Raw genomic sequence first — 22,309 nt, forward strand, 5'->3', positions numbered from 1 at the left:
TAATTATGAATTAATTAATTTGTAAATAAATGATAAAATATGAGGATGTTTATCGAGAGCACAAATCGTTACCCAAATCCTCACTGATGGGATGAACTGGCTCTGAACCGTCTCACCGTGCAACAGTGCAACTAAAGCTTAACGAGTAAATGCATAACACCTAACCTACGAAGCGCACACACACACACACACACACACACACACACACACTGAAGCAGGGCGGCATTTACACAGCAGCTAATCTCTCTACGTGTTCTTTTGTACGATGCTGTTTTTCTTCATTAGCACTACCAAGCGTGAGCAGGATCGGTACAGGGTCGGAGATTACAGCAGTTACAGTACTTATGAGTTTATCACTTCGCTAATGCAGGTCTGACACGAGTGCTCAGACACACACACACACACACACACACACACACAGATAAAAGAGCGGGCAGGCAGGTACAGGCTAGTATTATCATTGCACCAGTATTTACACCACCGGGGACGAGACGGCTGTTTGATTTGTGCATCGATAAGAAAGGAACGTTCACATCCTCGTATGAGCCGATTTCCTCCTGGAAAGCTTCGACCTGAGAAAGAGACAAAAAGAACCTGATCAACACATCATTTACATCTCAGTGCTGTCATTTTACTCACCAGTGTCATTAAAAACACACTTTATTCATTAACACTGCAGTGAAAAAGGTTTTCTAATCAAACTGGGGTTTAAGTTGATCTGATAATCATGTGTTTTAGTTCCAGGTCTGTCCAAAAACCTCATCCTACACTCCCGAGAAGAGTGTCTGTGGTTATTGCTGCTCGGATGTGACTCTCTACCCGACACGGATCTCCTGGATGTTGGGGACGAAGGTGCAGGTTCGAGTTTTTCCCCTCATCTGGACTGTATGGTTCCAGATCGTGACCGGTCGCTCCGGAGTGAGCCTCTGTACTGCTGAGGGCGTGTCTAAATTCTTAGATCCCTTAAAATGAGGCGCCTTAATTCCGAGCGACGATCCGACTGGATGACGAGGGAGCGCCCGACGCCTCCTCAGCGCCGACGCTCAATCCCAGCATTCAGTCCCAGGACGAATCGAGTTCTTGTCAAATGTAAATAAGTTCTCCTTGATGTGTAATCTGTATTAGGGCTGCAACTATCGATTATTTTTGTAATCGAGTATTCTATCGATTATTCCAGCGATTAATCGAGTAATCGGATAAGAAATACTTTTGCTTTAATAAAGAGCAAAAATAAATACATAATACGTAAGATTAAATACGAGTATCATGAGTTCAGGTCTTATTAGAATCCTCTTTACAGACCCCATTGTGTTTAGGTTCCTGAACCAACGTTCCTGTACCTGATGGTTCCTGCCAGCAGGGGGTTGAAAGCGTAGAGCCAGTCGTGCATGTCTTTATCGTTGCTGGCCTGCAGGAGGATTCCACGGTGCTCAGTCACCACAGCAAACGAGTTCGGTGACTGTAAAGAAAGGAGAGGCGGATCACTGATTCATGTCATCGTTCTGTCTGGGAAAACTGTACAATTTTACTACCAAAATAGTAAAAAAGGGCGATAATGCCAACATATAAAACGGTTGTGTCCAACAAGCTCACTGTAAGGTGTCTGGATACTTTTGGCCACGTAGTGTGTGTGGAAACTAAACTACTGCATATATAAGCTTGTTGGACCTCTCATGGCTACAACAAGCCTCCATTCCTCTCATACTGTAACATATTTAGCAGTGTGTGTGTAGGAATTTGGGCCTATTCTGTAATAAAGGTATCTGTGAGGTGCACAGCACATTCTGAACTTATATATTATAGCGTATATAACATGAATGTCACATGAACGATAAGCCCTCTGTATTACAGTCAGTGACAGGATGATTTACTGCCTCCAGTCATTTGAAGCTGTACGGATGGATGGATGGATGGATGGATGGATCAATAACCACTGGAGGACAGACGCTCACCCTCAGGACTCCTCCGTGCTGCTCCTCGCTGTACTCCACCTGAGCGGAGGAGAGGTTGATGACGGCTCTCTCCACGCTGTCTCTCTCGCTGCGGTACAGATAGACGTACGGACGCCGCACCACCACGTATCGCTTCACCCAGCCACTGGTGTGAGACTCCAGGAAGTGCAGGTATCCTTTCTTAGATACGATCGGGCTGAAGGAAACACACACACACACACACACTAGAAGTAGAGTACACTCACATTGGTAACAGATACATCTAACAAGCAGCGGTTAAAATACAGCGCTAGTAATCAAAAGGTTGCAGGATCAAGCCCCACTTCTGCTAGGTTGCCGCTATCGGGCCCTGAAGCAAGGCCCTTAACCCTCAATTGCTTGCATTGCTTTGGCAATTTGGGCCACACTTTAAAGTCTTATGAAGCTCGGATGTGACTCTCTACCCGACACGGATCTCCTGGATGTTGGGGACAAAGGTGCAGGTTCGAGGTTTTCTCTCCTCTGGACTGTATGGGTCCAGATCGGGACTGGACGCTCCAGAGTGAGCCTCTGTACTGCTGGGGACCACACACACACACACACACACACACACACACACACACACATTTACATACGTCAGACACTTTATTATGTTCATAGGTGCATTCCAATCACCCCAGTAGTTCCCGGTAAAGTGGGACATTGAAGTGCATTGAAGCAACAGACCTGAGGTCAAGGGTGCCGTAGTGACCGTCCACTAATGATGGGCAGGTAGAGGACGGAGTGAGCGTGCTCAGAGCGGAGGAGGAGCTGTCTCTCAGCAAAGACGCAGACATCTCGGACAGCTGTCACACACACACACACACACACACACACACACATACAAATGTTTTTAAAATGATCTACCATTCTTTCCACACGCACACTACATGGACAAAAGTATTGGGACACACCTTCTAATCTTTGAATTCGTGGTGTTACAGCCACAGGAATTGCTAACAGGTGTGATTAATCAATTATATAAAGAAAATGATAGAGTTATTACACCTGTTAGCAACTGTAGTGGCTGAAACACATGAGTGTGGAATATGGTAGAGATGGAACAAGGCGTGGCAGAGGATCTCGTCTCATTCTGTACTAGATGGCGCGGGGGCGGGGCTGAAACAGTAAAGACTCACCTTGCTCTCACTGGCACTGCTGCTCACCTGGCTGTACTGCCTGTCAAAGGTGTGCATGAGCAAACGCAGACACTGAGGATCAGAGAGAGAGAGAGAGGGATCACACTCATACACCATGCAAATACACCGATCAGGCATAACGTTAAAACCACCTCCTTGTTTCTACACTCACTGTCCATTTTATCAGCTCCACTTACCATATAGAAGCACTTTGTAGTTCTACAATTACTGACTGTAGTCCATCTGTTTCTCTACATGCTTTGTTAACCTGCTTTCATGCTGTTCTTCAATGGTCAGGACCCCCACAGGACCCCCACAGAGCAGGTATTATTTAGGTGGTGGATTCTCAGCACTGCAGTGACACTGACATGGTGGTGGTGTGTTAGTGTGTGTTGTGCTGGTATGAGTGGATCAGACACAGCAGCGCTGCTGGAGTTTTTAAACACCTCGCTGTCACTGCTGGACTGAGAATCGTCCACCAACCAAATATATCCAGCCAACAGCGCCCCGTGGGCAGCGTCCTGTGCCCACTGATGAAGGTCTAGAAGATGAGCGACTCAAACAGCAGCAATAGATGAGCGATCGTCTCTGACTTTACATCTACAAGGTGGACCGACTAGGTAGGAGTGTCTAATAGAGTGGACAGTGAGTGGACACGGTGCTGTGTCTGATCCACTCATACCAGCACAACACACACTAACACACCACCACCGTGTCAGTGTCACTGCAGTGCTGAGAATCATCCACCACCTAAATAATACCTGCTCTGTGGTGGTCCTGACCATTGAAGAACAGCATGAAAGCAGGTTAACAAAGCATGTAGAGAAACAGATGGACTACAGTCAGTAATTGTAGAACTACAAAGTGCTTCTATGTGGTAAGTGGAGCTGATAAAATGGACAGTGAGTGTAAAAACAAGGAGGTGGTTTTAATGTTATGGCTGATCGGTGTATGTAAACAACAATAATAATGACAATGACGATGTAAAGATCAGCGGTCACCTTGGCGGCCAGCTCCCTCTGCCTCTCATTGGCCGGATCCAGAATGGGGCTGCCGGGAGAGCCGGTAAGCGGCGCGGGCGATTTCGGAGACTCCAGGAGATCCTTACTGCAGAAATCTGGACTCAGCAACAATGTGGATTCAAGCTTCTCTCTCAGGAGCAGGTAGTGCCGTGTCTTTTCCACCTGACACACACACACACACATCAGAACACATCACACACTTCATTCACGACTGTTACCATGGCAGTAATGCACCACCGGACGTGCGGTACCTCTTGCAGAAGGCTGAGCTTCTCCAGTTCCCACTGATGGTCGAGGATGAGGCTGTCGCTGCGAGGTCTCCACCCAGCCAGGTTCTCCTCGCCGCGGACGTACGCCACTGAGGTGTCCAACACACGCCGACGCCTCCTTTGCATTCCTGACGGCGTTTACAAAAACGGTGAGTGGCACACAGCAGTTCCGTGCAAAAAGTAATCACACATTTAATGTACACACTATACACACAAGCCAAAAGTATTTGGACACCTGACCATAAACTTGTCTTTTCTGAGACGAGTGGCTTCTCACAAGACTGTGTGTGGGAATTTGTGGCCATTTAGTCAAAAGCTGACAGCATGTGTATGACTGGGCACTGATGCTGGTCAAGAAAGCCTCAGTTCAGAGCTGACTGGGGCTGAGGTCAGGGTTCTGTGCAGGACGCTGGAGTTTATTGGTTTTTGGACCGAGCTTTTCTTCACGTCTTTAAGGCGCTTGCTTTGTGCACAGGGTCATTCAAGAAAAGAACAGGGCCTTCCCTAAACTGTTGCTACAGAGTTAATATTGATGTATTACACCTGTTTGCATGTTCTCCCCGTGTCTGTGTGGGTTTCCTCCGGGAGCTCCGGTTTCCTCCCACAGTCCAAAAACATGCACTCAGGTCAATTGGAGACACTAAATTGCCCTGTGATGGACTGGCACCCCGTCCAGGGTGTTACTGTATGCCTTGCGCCCATTGAAAAGCTGGGATAGGATCCAGCACCCCCCCCCGACCCTGATTGGATAAGTGGTTAAGAAAGTGAGTGAGTGAATATTACACCTGTTGTGGTTTAAATACATTAATTAAGACATAGAAGGGGTGTCCCAATACTTTTGTCCATATAGTGTATATGTGTAGTGTTTTGTTACCTGGACTGCCAATATCTGCGAGATGGCACAGACTGAGCTCGTACACTCCAGTCACCTGATTACTGTAAGACACAACAGAGAAGTCGACCTTTCGTTATTTGTGCAGCTCAAACGCCCTCGTTTAGGGTTCCTAATTAATGAAAATTGTGGCAATCTGGTCCCACTGTGGTTTACAAGGTGTAATATGCCTCCACAAGGGGGCATTGGTTTCAAGTTAATTTTTTTATGTGCCTGTTAATATTGGTTTATTTCGTTATTATTATTTTCCCTGTGACCCTTTCTTTTTGGCTTGCAACCCACCCAACCCACCTTGGTTTGTAGCCTGAAACAGATTAAAGAGTCAGCCGATGCTGCTGCTCAGATCAGTTTTACTACGGGAACGGTTCTCACCTCTCGGAGGGTCGGAGAGCTCCGGTGCTGAAGAGGTTCCGGATAGAACGGGATGCAGGAAGCTTGGCGTCTCTTGAGTAGAAGACCATGCAGAAGTCTTTGGTGATGACGGTGGGCTGAGTGCAGTTCTCCATCTGAGAGTGAAAAAACGTATAAACGACATATGAGAATAACTAGATCTAAATAAATGATGAATCAGGTCTTAAAACCTCTCTATATCTTTACCATCATTAGAAAATAGCTCAATATTTGACGTTTTGCTGCCAGCCAATAACAGCAGACGCCCAGAGTGCTTAAAATGAGAAAATTGACCGTTTTTGGTCTGTTTAAAAAAAAAAAAAACACAACCGTCAACCTTCGATGTGTTTTTTATTTCTACGTATTATTACCCAATAGGATGGTGTTTAATGCATTTACCCCCTGTTTTTTTTCCAGACCTCTACTCTTGACTGAAGAGGACCATAACTAACACACACCCTCCGACACGTGTCCAGTACAGACCGCTTCTTATCACCTGCACCAGGTGGGTTCATATAGAGATAGAGATCTGTATTGTGCACAGAAAGTCACGCACCGATCTCCATCTTCCCTAGTCCCTGTGCAGTGCTGTCAATCAGCCAGCAGAGGTCGTAACATTTACATTTTCGGCATTTAGCAGACACTTACAGTTGAGACAGTATACAATCTAAGCAATTGATTGTTAAGGGCCCAACAGAGGCAACCTGGCAGTGGTGAGACCTGAACCGTCAGCCTTCTGATAACTGGACCAGTACCTTAACCACTAGGCTACAGCTGCCCTGTAACTGCAGCAGGACGAGACAATCATTGTCCGTAAAAGCTGAGACTTGCAAATGGAGATGTCAGCTCTGGTGTATTTTACTGCTGTGCCCACTGAGCGCCAGTAGAAATACTTTAGCATGAAACAAGCCACTGAAGTATGTTTACCGCGAGATAAGCCGACAGCGTGATGAAGATCTTTTCTCCGTACGGTGTCACCCGGTTCAGGAGGAGAGAGTTGTGCATGGAGCTATCCCACGCCACCTCGAACCGATAGAACCTCCTAAAACAAATCAAAGATGAACGAGAAATGAACAGTGAGCCCCGCCTTGATGCTGTTAGTTCTCGTGTGCCGTTTAACTACAGCAGAACGATGTACAACTGTAGAATTGTACAGTAGTATCACAGTACTGTCATGGAGATAATAAGGATTCCACAGAACCAGTACCAGGCACCAGTTCTGTCCACTATGTGTAAAAATGGGTCAACAGAAGAGGAATCGCATTCACAGAGCATGGGATAAACATGCTGCTCAGATGTTCAGAACAGACGTCAGATGGAACGAACACGACATGAGCATGCTTCCAAAAATAAAATGTACACAATTAACTTCTGATACGAATTATTGCAAAAGTCTGCCACGACAACAGTGCCGCTCCTGCTGGATATGATGGGAATCTGACGTGTCTAAACTCACAATATCCAGAGCTTTTCACTGGTTATGACTTTAGGGTTAAGTTATGTTGAGTCTGGTTAAGTCCAGGTTTCTTCCTCATAATTTTGAATGAGGTTTTGTGTTTTCCTCACCACTGTTGCCCTCAGCTGCTCATCCTGGGAGTTCAGTTTGTATTTTTTTCTGTTCCTAAATCCTGTAAAGATGCTTGGATTCGACAAAGAAATTACTTTTAATGCTTCGGTTAAAACACATTTGGAATTTGATGCATATAAGACACTAAAAAAGTTGTGACAGAGGCAGAATAAGAAGGAAATGTTTATAGTTTATAGGATATTCAGCAGAAGTTTCACCACTTGCAAACATCCCACAATAAGCAGGTGAACTTCTAACAGGTGAGGGGATCATGACTGAAACGTAAGGAAGAGGAGAATCAATCAACGATGAGCACAGAGTGTTGAGCAGCTGAAGTCTTGTGTCGAGCAAGAACAGAGAGAAATTCCACTCGCAAAACTGCAACACTTACTGTCCTCAGTTCTTAAACCATTAAAAAGTTTCATTATTAGGAAAGAGGATGGAACAGAGGGGTGAACACGCCCCGTCCTAACTTATTTGGAGTGAATTGCAGGCATTAAATTCTAAATGTGTTTATGTTTACACAATACAGTGAGGTTGATTCAAAAAACGACCAAATCACAGATTACTTATTTTATTGTGTTTTACAAAACATCCCAATTTTTATGGAAATGGGATTTAGGATTAGTTCGGTGCATCTGAACCAAATCTTCATTTGCTTTTTTTATTTTTTATTTTTATGGGGACACTAGAAGAAAGTGCAAAACTCCTGACAAACACAAGGACATCTTTCATACCAATTATAATATAAAATTACCGATTAAAGTAACTCCATACTTACTAAATGTATTTACCCATTTTGTGTTAGGTTAAAAAAACTTTTTGTTTTGTTTGGCTGAACTTTTCCATTAACAATAAACATGGCATGCAGCATACAGAGAAATAAATACCTATGATCAATTCCCAAGGAAACTCTGAGAGGATACAGCAGAAAGATTAGAGTGTTAAAACACAGTAATACTCCAACCATCATTAATTAATGCAATAAAACAGTACTGTATTAATAGAGAGGAACAGTCACAATGAAATGGTATACACTATATGGCCAAAAGTATTCCCACACCTGACCGTGAGCTTGTTGGGCGTCCCATTAAAAGACTTTAATATACAGTAGAGTAACCTCTATATAAGTGATCTTTTATAGCCTTAATGTGTGTGCACCTGGTTTAATATGTACTTTGCTTTTTGATGTGATTAAATTATAGCCATTAAATTAGCTACAACACTTAAAGACTAATGTATGGGCTAAGGCAGTGGTCTCCAACCACCGGGCCACGGACCGGTACCGGTCAATGGGTCATTTGGGCTGCACAAAAAAGAATAAATAATTAACGATCGCGCCAAAATAAATTACATTTCCGATACTTTTCAGGTGTTATTGTCCCCAATCACCACTAGGTGGGAGCAGCGTCTCATTGCAGCTGAAAAAGCTCAGGATTCACACTGATTTTCCATTCTATAGTTATTCTATTTTAAATCCTCCCGCCCCCGCCAGTAAAATTATGTCTTATATGAAACCGGTCCGTGGTGCAAAAAAGGTTGGGGACCGCTGGGTTAAGGGACGGGTGTATAGCTGGTTATTAATGTCCTGAGTCAAGGGGGGTAAAAATGTCATGTTTTTGTTTATATATCTACAGTATATAGGCCAAATGTGACAGTTCCTCTTTAGTAAATAGCATTAAGACCTAATGAAGCCTTAGGTAAAGTAGCATTAGTTGTAAAGCAGTGTGTGTGTGTGTGTGTACCTGTCATCATAAGAGGGTGTTATGTAATTCGAAGATAAAATGTTGAGGGACAGGATGTTGGGGTCGATGATGGTCTCGTCAGCCTCGGGTGTGTTACGGATCCGTCCTGTAGGAAGAGGGGTAACTCAGGACGGGGTAAAGAGACGGAGGGAAGAAATCTGAGCTCCGACTTTAATGACTAAACTCACCGATAACGAGCTCTTTCACTTCCTTCAGTTTGATGTCACATCCTGCTTCATGAGCTACAGTCACAGTGATTCTCCTCTGGATGCCCTGTAGAAATATTTTACTAATGTTTAATCATTTTAATAACATTGGGACACCCCTTCTAATTCTAATTCCCCTTTTTAATTCATGTGTTTTAGCTACAACAGTTGCCAACAGGTGTAATAAATCAAGCAGCAACAGTTTAGGGAAGGTTTTTACTGTTCCAAGCTCTATAAAGACATAAAGAGATGCTCGATTTAAAGAAACTCCAGTATTCTGACCTCAGCATCTCTAAAAATGAACTGGAACATCAACTGAGGCTTTCATGACCAGCATCAGTGCCCAGCCATACAAATGCTGCCATCTCTTGATCGAATGGTAGGGAGAAGAGGTCACTCTATTTTAATACCGTTTGTTTTTTTAAATGGGACGACGGTCAGGTGTCCACAAACTTTTGGTCCTACAGTGTAAATAACAGGGAACACTGAGCTTACCTGGTGGAGCAGGAATGTTCCATGGCAGGGCATCCCATCTCGATGATCAACCACTGCAGGGATGTAGCTGAGAGAGGAGAGGATTAGAGAATTAAATAAACATGAATTGAACAGAGCAGAATGTGATGCAGAGGTTAAGGATTGAATCTGATACTCACTCGCCATTAGCTTCCAGCTCACAGATCTCAAAAAACACCATCAGGTCGTATTTACAGTGACACGGGCCGGCCGAGGAGCGCGTCATAGCACTCAGCTTAGTGGCTGGAACTGACAAAAAGAACATACTGTTAATAATAATAATAATAATAATAATAATAATTGTATAATAATATTAATAATAATAATAATAATAATAATAATAATAATAATAATGATAATATTGATAATACAAATAATAATAGTAATATAAAAAAAAATTATAATAGTAATATTAATAATAGTAATAATAATATTTATAATAAAAAATAATAAAATTCTTGTTACTATTATTATTATTATTGTTAATAATAAATAATTATTATAAGAATAGAAATAATAATAATAACAATAAATAAATAATAATAAATAATAATAATAATAACAAAACAACAATTAAATTAATAATAGTAATATTAATAACAGAAATAAAATATTGATAATCCTAATAATAATAAAAAATATTTTTATTATAATTAAATATATTTTATTATAATTAAATATAATTTATTATAATAATTATTATTTATTATTTCATTACTATTACTATTATATTTATTGTATTATAGTATTATTATTATTATAATTATTATAATATATAATAGTAATAATAATAATATTAATAATAAAAATAATAAAAAATAATTATTATGTTAAATACTACTAATAAAAATAATATTATTATTGTTAACAATAGTAAAAATAATAATAATAATAATAAAATAAACATAATACCACTACTAACGTTATTAATAATAAATAATAATAACAATTAAACATATATAAATAAATATGTTAGATATTAATAACAATATAATATTATTAAAAATAGTAATAATATTAATGTAATAATGATAATATGTTAACAATAATAATAATAATAATAATAACAATAATAATAATAATATTAATAATAATAATAATAATAATAATAATATTAATAATAATAATAATAATAATAATAATGTGAACCCTGTGGAAGACTGACCTGGTTTGGACAGGGGCATAACTCGAGGAAATTGGCGTCTCGATGGGCGCAGAGGACTGAAACAGACCAGTATGGGTTCATGATGAATATGTTTACCTGTATGTGTGTGTAAGTGTGTACTGACGGTGTGTATGAAGTGGAGGGGATGGTTCTGACCTGATGAGATCTTTACACATAGGAGGGAACGGCTGCTTCTGATAATGTCCGAACACCTCGAACACGATGGGCTGAGTTTTAATGTACTCCACAAACGACTTGGTCACCTCCACCGTGATCTGGAGTTATACAAGAACCACACAGACACGGAGGAACTGAGAATCGTCTACATTACACCGACACCAGTCTGCATTTTACAGTGTTTAAGTTACACTATATGGCCCAAAGGGACACTCACATTTTGTACATGGTAGAATCCCAGTGGTGGGCCGCGCCCCGTGTTCTTGAGCGGCTCAGTGGAAAACGCCTCGTCGTGTCGGTGGATGAAGCTGCAGAGATAAAAAATAATATAACAAGAAAATTAACTAATTAAATACTCAGTAGCAAACACAGACAAACACAAAGACAGACAGATAGATGGACTGACAGACATTCATAGACAAACATACATAGAGAGACATACAGTGTATCACAAAAGTGAGTACACCCCTCACATTTCTGCAGATATTTAAGTATATCTTTTCATGGGACAACACTGACAAAATGACACTTTGACACAATGAAAAGTAGTCTGTGTGCAGCTTATATAACAGTGTAAATTTATTCTTCCCTCAAAATAACTCAATATACAGCCATTAATGTCTAAACCACCGGCAACAAAAATGAGTACACCCCTAAGAGACTACACCCCTAAATGTCCAAATTGAGCACTGCTTGTCATTTTCCCTCCAAAATGTCATGTGATTTGTTAGTGTTACTAGGTCTCAGGTGTGCATAGGGAGCAGGTGTGTTCAATTTAGTAGTACAGCTCTCACACTCTCTCATACTGGTCACTGAAAGTTCCAACATGGCACCTCATGGCAAAGAACTCTCTGAGGATCTTAAAAGACGAATTGTTGCACTACATGAAGATGGCCAAGGCTACAAGAAGATGCCAACACCCTGAAACTGAGCTGCAGCACAGTGGCCAAGATCATCCAGCGTTTTAAAAGAGCAGGGTCCACTCAGAACAGACCTCGCGTTGGTCGTCCAAAGAAGCTGAGTGCACGTGCTCAGCGTCACATCCAACTGCTGTCTTTGAAAGATAGGCGCAGGAGTGCTGTCAGCATTGCTGCAGAGATTGAAAAGGTGGGGGGTCAGCCTGTCAGTGCTCAGACCATACGCCGCACACTACATCAAATTGGTCTGCATGGCTGTCACCCCAGAAGGAAGCCTCTTCTGAAGCCTCTACACAAGAAAGCCCGCAAACAGTTTGCTGAAGACATGTCAACAAAGGACATGGATTACTGGAACCATGTCCTATGGTCTGATGAGACCAAGATTAATTTGTTTGGTTCAGATGGTCTCAAGCATGTGTGGCGGCAATCAGGTGAGGAGTACAAAGATAAGTGTGTCATGCCTACAGTCAAGCATGGTGGTGGGAATGCCATGGTCTGGGGCTGCATGAGTGCAGCAGGTGTTGGGGAGTTACATTTCATTGAGGGACACATGAACTCCAATATGTACTGTGAAATACTGAAGCAGAGCATGATCCCCTCCCTCCGGAAACTGGGTCGCAGGGCAGTGTTCCAGCATGATAATGACCCCAAACACACCTCTAAGACGACCACTGCTTTATTGAAGAGGCTGAGGGTAAAGGTGATGTACTGGCCAAGCATGTCTCCAGACCTAAACCCAATAGAACATCTTTGGGGCATCCTCAAGCGGAAGGTGGAGGAGCGCAAAGTCTCGAATATCCGCCAGCTCCGTGATGTCATCATGGAGGAGTGGAAAAGCATTCCAGTGGCAACCTGTGAAGCTCTGGTAAACTCCATGCCCAGGAGAGTTAAGGCAGTTCTGGGAAATAATGGTGGCCACACAAAATATTGACACTTCAGGAACTTTCACTAAGGGGTGTACTCACTTTTGTTGCCGGTGGTTTAGACATTAATGGCTGTATATTGAGTTATTTTGAGGGAAGAATAAATTTACACTGTTATATAAGCTGCACACAGACTTCTTTTCATTGTGTCAAAGTGTCATTTTGTCAGTGTTGTCCCATGAAAAGATATACTTAAATATCTGCAGAAATGTGAGGGGTGTACTCACTTTTGTGATACACTGTACATACATACAGACAAACAGACACAAAAACACACAGACAGTCGGACAGACAGACACACATACACAGAGATAGACAGGCAGACAGACAGACAGACACACACAGACAGACAGGCAGACAGACACAGACGGACAGAGAGACAGATAGACAGATGAACAGACAGACACACACACACAGACAGTGAGACAGACAGGCATACATACAGACAAACAGACACAAAAACACAGGCAGTTGGACAGACAGACAGATAAACAGACAAACAGACACACACACAAAGACAGACACACACTCACACAGACAGACAGACAGATGAACAGACAGACACACACACACAGACAGAGAGGCAGACAGCCATACATACCAACAAACAGACAGATGGACAGACAGGCAGATCAACAGATGAACAGACACACAGACAGACAGACAGACGGACAAACACACACACACACACACGAACACAGACAGATGGACAGACACAGACAGACGGACAAACACACACACAAACACAGACAGATTGACAGACAGACAGACAGACCAACAGATGAACAGACACACAGACAGACGGACAAACACACACACACACACACACGAACACAGACAGATGGACAGACACAGACAGACGGACACACAGACGGACAAACACACACACAAACACAGACAGATTGACAGACACAGACAGACGGACACACAGACGGACAAACACACACACAAACACAGACAGATTGACAGACAGACAGACCAACAGATGAACAGACACACAGACAGACGGACAAACACACACACACACACACACACGAACACAGACAGATGGACAGACACAAACACACAGATTGACAGACACAAAGATGGAGACACACACACAGACAGACGAACAGACACACACACAACGAGAGATACTGACTGACAGACAGACAGACAGACAGACAGACAGGAGTAAATACACGGAGACCGAGAGGTAACTGAGTAAACACTGACTTAAACTGGCAGAAGATGTCGGCGTACTCGGCCGAGATGCTGGAGGCCTGCAGTACGGTCACTCTGAAAGTGAAGGTGCTGCCGATCGTCAAGTGTTGCAGCGTCTTGTCCAGTACCTCGTCCTCTACACCCTCCACGACCCCCTTCTGAGGACTGCCGGGTACATCAGGGGTGACTGCATGAAAAAATATATTACATCAGGGCATCAGACTTCCTGATCACAGTGCAAGTGTTTTTCTTTCCTTTTGATCTCAGAACTTAGTCATATCCCATTCCTGACTGTGATTCCACTACCACTGTAAGACTCACCTGCACAGGTGTTGTTGTTGACCTCGTCAGCTGTAAGTCCTATTTCGGCGTTCTGTCCCTCTCCTTCTACGATCCTCAGCTCCTCCTGAGACGTGTTGGAGTGAGACATTCCCCCCGAACACGACTCCGTCTGGAACTGAGCACAGACAGAACCTTCACTAGACTAAACAGTCCCGAGATTTAATAATGACCCTATGTCACCCTATGGTGCATTTAGCTGAAGGTAAACGTGCCATACAGTATCAGACCTTCTCAAACTGCTGGTCCTCGAAGGAGATCTTGGCGGTTCCTGACTGTCTCACACCTGAGCCGTAATCTGGAGCTTCTTCATCGGCTGTGAGCGGAGAGAACAGGCTACTGAGAGAGAGCTAACTAAAAGCAAAATAAAATAATCTAATCTAATATTTTTTAACAGCTTGTTTGGAAGCTTGGGTCAGAGCGCAGGGTCAGCCATTGTACGGTGCCCCTGGAGCAGACAGGGTTAAGGGCCTTGCTCAAGGGCCCAACAGTGGCTGCATGGTAGAGCTGGGATTCAAACTCTCAACCTTTGAGTTGATAGCTCAAAGCTCTACCCACTAGGCTCCCACTGTCCCTTTAAGTCATAGAGATCCACTATGTGGACAAAAGTATTGGGACACCTATTCTAACTCAGGCATAACAGGTGTTAACAGGAAATGACATGCTTCCAACTTTGCTGCAACGGTTTAGGGAAGGTCCTTTTCTGTCGCAGCATGAGCAAGCTCTATAAAGACAAGAACCGGAACATCAACTGATTAATCAGTGCCGTACAAATGCTGTTATCTTTTGACCGAATGGGCACAAATTCCCACACACAGACACACTTTAAAGTCTTGTGAGAAGCTTCTCAGAAGCGCGGCTGCTGTTCTAGCCGAAAAGATCGCACAGAGGGTCACTCTGTATTAACAGCATTTGTTTTTGAAACAGGACGTCCAGCAAGCTCATGATCAGGTGTCCAAATACTTTTGGCCATATAGTGTGTGTGTTGCTGAGATGCTGGAAACCACAGCACGGTAAAGTGATTTAGTGGTAATAAAACTGTAGTAACCGTACCTGAAACGGCCTGCACGGCCACCCTGAGGAAACCCTTCACTTCTCCCTTCTCACTCACTATAGCCACACGGTGCACCAGGGGTACGGGGTACAGCAGGTTACTCAGGTACACAAATGCCCTGAAGTGAAAACGGGGAGGGTGGACAGGGGGGTTGAAGGAGGGAGATGTAATTATAAGATGTGCATGAGTAAGTATGAGCACACGGTGAGAATAAAAATGTACGTTAGTAAAGATCGACGCTGGACAGACACACCACGACACTGACACGCACACATAAAGCAACCAAACACAGAGCCGCTCCAGCGAAGGCCAAACGAAAGCGTCTGCTGCTCGACTTACAAGACCCACCGAGCCCTCGTTCTCCAAAAAGTGTTTCATCAAGTTTATTGTATTCGTTTGTGCATGCGCAGTACAGCCGGTACAGCTGACCTGGTCAAATACGGTTCAATTAGACAAGTGTTTTAGACCTAATCCAATATTTATTTGATTTGAACCGAAATACTAATAAATTCGAAATACTAGTTCTTCATAACACATGCACACGCAATTCATTCCTGATTGATTCAGACTTGAAAGTATTAACCACGACTGACTGATTTAGACTCTCTCGCCCGTCTGGCGCAGAACGGGCGTACAGGAGGGGTGCAGAAGGGGAGGAGCTGACGACAAGATTGGTGAGGCGCAAAAATACAGCATGCTCAGAAAACCAACCAACCAACCAAAAAAAAAAAAATCAAATCCCAAATTCGTCTCGGTCGGACGATATGCAAATCGTTAAAAAAGCAAAAGCAGAACTGAAGAGAAAAATTCAAACGACATTAACATACATGAATTTCACTCCACAAACTCAGAATAGAAATCAAGGCGGACACACGTTCTGAGTGTTGCATGTGTGCAAGCGGGTACGATTGTTGGAGCCAATTGAATTAAAAAAAATAAAATAATAAATGATAATAATTAATTTTGAGTTCTGGCATGCCTGTCTGAATTCACCGCAGTCGAAACCAGCTCTTTCATCGTGATGATTTAGCAAACGCCCAACCATACTGTACGAGCTGTTTCAGGTTTGTACAGCCTGACAAACAGAGATGCTAAAAATATATACTTTTTAAATTTGCCATTTTTTATTTTGGTCACTGCATTTTTCCCTTTTCCTGCCCACCTAGTCGTATCCGATTACCCAGTTGTCTTTCCTCTGCAGCTACAGACGCGAACCTGACCGAGGAGGGCCGTACCTAATATGCCCCCGCAAACACGTGTGTAGTAGCCAACCGCTTCGCTTCGGGTTCACACAGTGATCAGAGTCACGCACTGCTTTCCATTGTTCATCATCTCTTTGCAATGCCCCAACCAGCCAGCGGAGGCAGTAGTTGCAGCACTGATGAGGAATCCCTCCGGTGCTCACACCCAGCAGACGTTAGCCAATCATGTCTGCGTGTAGGTGCCTGCTCGGCCAGAGACCCTGTGAACCCCTGTGACTCGTAACTCGACATAATAAAATCATTACTCAGCTTAAAACATGCCCGTTAATTTTGTTTTTATTTTTGTCCTGCATATCTTGCCGATCTACTGAAGCACTATAGCCCATCCCAACTTCTGTCAGTCTCAACACTCACAATGTATGGTCTGTAAATATAAATTACAATTACTGCACTGGGACAAAACCATCAGTAGTTCATGGCATTTTCCCCATTTCACTTCTAATGCAGTAATACAGAATACAACTATCACCCGCTGTCACTGACCAGCCAGCAGAGGCCGCAATCGCGGTAGCGATGAGAAACCGTTTCGACATCGCACCCACGAGACACGGACGGTCATTTTAATCAGATTTTGCCCCTTGCTTTCTCTCATAACTGGTGCAAAATTTTGTAATAGTGATCATTTTGAAACTAAGAAGTCTGTACTTGCGCACCCACCCCCACCCCCATGTGATTGGGATTTTGCGTGTGAAAGAGCTGGTTTCCTCTAGCAGCGAAGCTCCCGAAGCCTCACCAACCTTCCCACTAAATTGAACAGAGGCCAGCGGTCGTAAAAGGGGTCCTGGCCTCGACACGGCTGCCCCTCGTCCACACTGACATCATCGTCCAGGTCCTCCAACTCCTCCTCCTCCTTCCCATAATGCTGCTCGTCTGCGAGCTCGGTTACGTCCGAGTCGGGCTCGGAGAGGGTGGGGGAGGGGGAGGGGTCTCTCATGCGCTCGCTCATGCATGTGTTCAGAATGGGAGTGCTGGTGCAGCCGGAGACATGGGAACTGGGTTAGTACAGGCATACACACACACAAACACGGGGCCCCATTTTTGTCATTATCTTATTGACATGAAATTCATGGTCTGGTCGTATCGCTCTGTGAAATTATGACCTTTAAATCAGTGTTTGTGGGTCGCAGCGGTCTAATGCGCTGGCCCATCATCGCTGACTGCTCAAGCTCAAATCCCAGGTGGTGCTATCAACCTGGTACAGCACCCAAACAGGCACTGGCGGTTGGGAATGGGTCTCATCGTCGCTGTACAATAGTGACCTCTGCTATTTGGTCAAGGCACTAGTGATAAGGTATTTGCAATAGGGGAATTAGCAGTAATCAGATTGGGTCAAATATGGAAACAGTGTTAAGTAAAAATATGAATTATGGTTATATGAACTAATTCATCACATTATGATGAAAAAAATGAGTGTTTGTATGGAAAAATGTCTCACTTATAATTGGGTAAAGTTTAAAGGTTTTTTTCATAACCCACCCCTCCTCGGACATTAGCCAATCATGTCCATGAAGATGCCAGACTAGCCAATGGCACCACCGAGATTCAAACCCTGGATCACAAAATATCAGCAGTAGTGGGCCGCTGTGCCACGCGAGCGCCCACGGGTGAAGTAGATTAGTTATACTGACAAATATTGCAAACCACAAAACATAGTTTGGGTCCGTGCTTAAAGTCAGCAGGACACACGTCCTGGTGTATGCAGGAAATGAGAAAACTCTTATTGTGTTGGAGTTTCAGCTTCTTTCCCGCGATCCACCCACTTACTAAACCCTAAAAATAAAGTATGCATCATTAAGATGCCTGTTAATTAGCAGCTAATCGAGTATGCACAAAAATAGAGCCCACACAAACACACATTCAGTCTTAGACTATCTTAAATACATGGTTTAAAAAATCTACACACACACAAACACAGTTACCTACAGGGGTGAACAAACTAATCAGCAGCACAAGTGCTGTACTGTACTTTCAAGTCAACAAGAAACACAATGTGGTGATCACCAGCATTTCTTTAATCAATTCTTTATTGTTTTTATCCTTTTTTCCCCCAATCCAGTCGTGTCCAACTGTAGTTTATCTCTCTCATTGCTGCCGCCGCTCCCACCCCTGGCCGAGGAGGGCAGAGACTGTTGCTGTTATGCTCCTTTAGGAGCACCGATTCAGAAATGAGCTAAAAAATATTTGTTCCCTTAAGCCACAAGCCTTAACGTCGGCCAGGGGTTAATTCTACCAGAGGGCCCTGATACAGTACATATGAACAAATGCACTATTTTCTCTTTATTCCTCACTACTTTTGTCCAGGACAGAGGCACCACTGAGATCCAAACTCATTTCTGGTGTGCTATCGTGTTACACTGCTTTAGTTTAGACTCGACCAGTAGAGTTTGAGCTCAGGCCAAGCACAGCCAATCGTGCGCTTAAGTAGGTCGATATAATGAAACTCTGTAAGGATTAAAAAACACTTGCCATTGGCCAGTTGGGTATCTACAGACAGACATGGTTGGCTATGTCTGGGAGAGGGGTGGTGAAGCCTCACAATGAATAGCTGTTCTGTCCGGGGTGTGTTTGTGGGGTGCAGTAGGGTTAAAAGCTTCACTGTCACTTTTCTACTGTGCTCACTGGTGGACGCATGGTAGCCCTTACTTACTCAGGATAGAACAGGGAGGGTGGGGGGCAGATGGGTAACAACATATTGATTGCAGATACCTGATAAAATGATCAGTGAACACACACACACACACACACACACTAGTTTGTCATCATGTCACAGTCTAATATGTGCTAAGAGTGAAGCCAGAAGCTTAGCTGCCGCTTTCCAGAGCAGTAAGGTGCATGCCCCACACACACACACACACTCGTATACACACCTCCCTACGAGACGGAACCAGGGGAAGCGGTCGTAGAAGGGGTCTCCACCGGTCAGAGCGTGATCACAGTCGTCCACCGAGCTGCTGGGGATTTCAGCCGCACGGTCGTACATCTCCCGCATCAGGTCCAGACGCTGTCTGTGGAGAGCATCACCGTGCACGATTAATGCACGAGGTCAAATGTTTTCTGCACTGCTATACGCTATATGGACAAAAGTATTGGGACACCTGACCATGAGCATGCTGGTGTGCATGCCTCCCAAGTTCTTCGTAGCTTTAATATCATCCACGCTTATCATATCATCCAGTACAAAAGCCTTCCGTCAAAAAGACTTTGGATCATGTCTGTGTGAATTTGTGCCCATATTTAGTCAGCAATGTCAGGCACTCCCAAAACTTTCAGATTGGGCTGAGACCAGGGCTCTGAGTAGAGCAACCGGAGCTCCTTAGCACACAACTAGTCAAACCACGTCTCTATAGAGCGCGCTTTGTGCTCCGGGGCGTAATCACACTGAAAGTGAAAAGGGGAATTCCCCAAACTGTTGCCACAATGCTAAAAAGCATATCAATTATCTGATCCTTTATCATTTATCCACATATTTTTGTCACTACCTCAGTTTGTCTAAGGTCCAGTAGTGCGTGGCTCCATTCTTCTGATCCTGGACCTCCACGGCTACGATTGTGCGAGGGAAAGGTCTCGTCTCGCGGTCTTTAGCTACGCTGGGAGGCAGGAGGTCAGGAGGGAGTGGAGAGTAGAGTGTGTCGGTCAGCAACACGAACTGAAACTGAACCTGGAGAGACACGGAGGTGATAATCAGCTTTAATCATTTATAAAAAGGTGACAACCAGTAAGTAGCACTGTACATGTTACACTAGGGGGAATGATGTGGATATTTGTGTCCAACCATCGTGTTATTGGCTGTTCCCCTTTTGCCTTTAACTCTTAAAAGCATCATTAGTTTTTTCTCATTATGTGTTCAAAATAACAGAACTTTAGTTTGGTTATCCAGGCTTAGATTAGAGAGGTTTGGTTTGTTGATTTGGGCAGCCAGGGTCCCTCCTGTGCTCCGGTGCTCATGTGATAGAAACATTTATCAATAAAACACGTTAAACAAACATTATAAAAAACGTGCACCACTCACTTTCTTCTTCAGCTCGACACTGATGGCGTTGGCCTCTTTTAGGAAAATGGCATTGCCCCACAACTGGTCTCTCAGTGAGGTAAACTGGTAGAAGCGCCATTTGCGGAAAGCCCAGAGTGCCAGCTCTGTCTCACGCTTAGTCCAGGGCACTACAGGGCACAGCACCATTAAAATATTACTTCAGAGCGGTGTTTATTAGCTGAACTGTAATATCCAGAACCAGCATTTTAACAGCAATATTTATTAATGTTTATACTCCTCCCCTTAACGTTTAACAACAGTGGAAACGTATTACATTTTGAACGTGCTGTATTTCTCACCCTCCTCTTCCAGTTCCTCTTCCTCCTCAGTGGTTTCTGGGTAGAATCGAGAGTTGACCTGCCTCTGAAGAGCCTCCAGCTTACTCTCGTAGTCCTGCATATAAACACACACGTTAAAACATACACACACCACATGAACGAAAGTATTGCGAAACCCCTTCTAATTCCCTTCAGACAGCACAGTGTGTGACTTCCTGTGGGCCCTGTCTGACCAGTGAGGGTGAAAAAGATTACAGTAAGGAATTGGACATGACTAAACTGGAAAAAAGAAAATAAGGGGGGAAAATAAGATGTCAGCATTACGTACCAGTCTCTGCTGCTCCAGTAGGTTGCTGGCCTCCTCTCTCTCCCTCCGATACTGATCCTCAAGCTCTTGAAGTCTACACACATATTTCATCCATCAAGTTAAGAGGCAGGGGTGATCCCTAAACTACTGCTGAATCACTGCACATGTAAAATGACCACCTGACTAATACTGTCTAGGGATGGACTATCTACTATCAAGGGATGGACTCCACAGCACCTCTGAAAGTCCTGTAAATTGCAATGCTTGATCGTACTGAGATCTAGAGGTCATATCCACGCCTGGACCTTCCTCCTAAACCACATTTGCAGAGTGGCAGGGTGCATTATTCTGCTGCCACTGGGAAATAAAGGGGTGTACTTGTTTACTCTGCATGTTTAGGTAGGTGGTGCATGCCAATAAAACATCAGCATGACCGCCAGGACCAGCATCGAGGGTCCGGCAGAACCAAGATATAAGAATATTTAACCTTCCTTCACGGTGCTTCCGATTGTTTTTCTCAGTTCTGGTTCATTCATGCTCAATGTAGGTGCTTTTGATCCTGGACAGGGGTTAGCAATGGGAATTTCTCTGAACCATGTGACTGAGGGAGGGCAGGTTGGAAAAAGCTTCTTATCATTATGAATTGGAGAAACTCATTCGGAATAGCGTGACTCGGAATAGGGTGACACCACTGCAGGCCGGTGTACAGTACAGTACATGTGTTAGAGGGAGTGGGTGCTAGTCTGCATCACTGCATGGCCAGTGTGGGGGTGGTACAAGAATTAAATTAGAGATTTGAAACTGACTTCACGGGAAGAAAAGGATGGAAATGCAAAAAAGAGAAAATTCCCATCCTCATGATGAATGAATAACGACGTAATTATGTTTTATATGATATTATTATAGCATTATTGTATATTACTATTTAATTATGAAGGTAC

At 43.6% G+C, this 22,309-nt stretch overlaps 1 protein-coding gene across 4 annotated transcripts in view; it reads right to left on the reverse strand.

Annotated features, from left to right (window-relative positions):
* Positions 1–465: 465 nt before the first annotated feature.
* The window catches only part of kif1ab (kinesin family member 1Ab), a 37,657-nt gene continuing 15,813 nt past the window's right edge, over positions 466–22,309 (reverse strand). For 2 of the 4 annotated variants that reach the window (XM_063016842.1, XM_063016845.1), the window contains exons 20-47: positions 21,390–21,462; positions 21,083–21,176; positions 20,763–20,911; positions 20,233–20,411; positions 19,621–19,758; positions 15,491–15,609; positions 14,668–14,753; positions 14,420–14,555; positions 14,111–14,285; positions 11,273–11,363; positions 11,035–11,153; positions 10,879–10,934; positions 9,854–9,962; positions 9,696–9,762; positions 9,183–9,267; positions 8,995–9,100; positions 8,140–8,163; positions 6,610–6,724; positions 5,665–5,798; positions 5,275–5,336; positions 4,383–4,528; positions 4,111–4,293; positions 3,110–3,181; positions 2,658–2,776; positions 2,396–2,509; positions 1,953–2,148; positions 1,341–1,459; positions 466–572 (exon numbers count right to left, since the gene is read on the reverse strand). In XM_063016842.1, coding sequence (XP_062872912.1) covers positions 530–572; positions 1,341–1,459; positions 1,953–2,148; positions 2,396–2,509; positions 2,658–2,776; positions 3,110–3,181; positions 4,111–4,293; positions 4,383–4,528; positions 5,275–5,336; positions 5,665–5,798; positions 6,610–6,724; positions 8,140–8,163; positions 8,995–9,100; positions 9,183–9,267; positions 9,696–9,762; positions 9,854–9,962; positions 10,879–10,934; positions 11,035–11,153; positions 11,273–11,363; positions 14,111–14,285; positions 14,420–14,555; positions 14,668–14,753; positions 15,491–15,609; positions 19,621–19,758; positions 20,233–20,411; positions 20,763–20,911; positions 21,083–21,176; positions 21,390–21,462 — 3,109 coding nt within the window. In that variant the 3' untranslated portion in view covers positions 466–529. Of the gene's footprint in view, positions 573–1,340; positions 1,460–1,952; positions 2,149–2,395; positions 2,510–2,657; positions 2,777–3,109; positions 3,182–4,110; positions 4,294–4,382; positions 4,529–5,274; positions 5,337–5,664; positions 5,799–6,609; positions 6,725–8,139; positions 8,164–8,994; positions 9,101–9,182; positions 9,268–9,695; positions 9,763–9,853; positions 9,963–10,878; positions 10,935–11,034; positions 11,154–11,272; positions 11,364–14,110; positions 14,286–14,419; positions 14,556–14,667; positions 14,754–15,490; positions 15,610–17,490; positions 17,722–19,620; positions 19,759–20,232; positions 20,412–20,762; positions 20,912–21,082; positions 21,177–21,389; positions 21,463–22,309 lie in introns of all 4 variants that reach the window. The other 2 variants (XM_063016844.1, XM_063016843.1) reach the window with 2 other exon arrangements.

Source organism: Trichomycterus rosablanca, chromosome 20 (genome assembly GCF_030014385.1).
Source record: "Trichomycterus rosablanca isolate fTriRos1 chromosome 20, fTriRos1.hap1, whole genome shotgun sequence".
Classification (NCBI taxonomy): domain Eukaryota; kingdom Metazoa; phylum Chordata; class Actinopteri; order Siluriformes; family Trichomycteridae; genus Trichomycterus; species Trichomycterus rosablanca.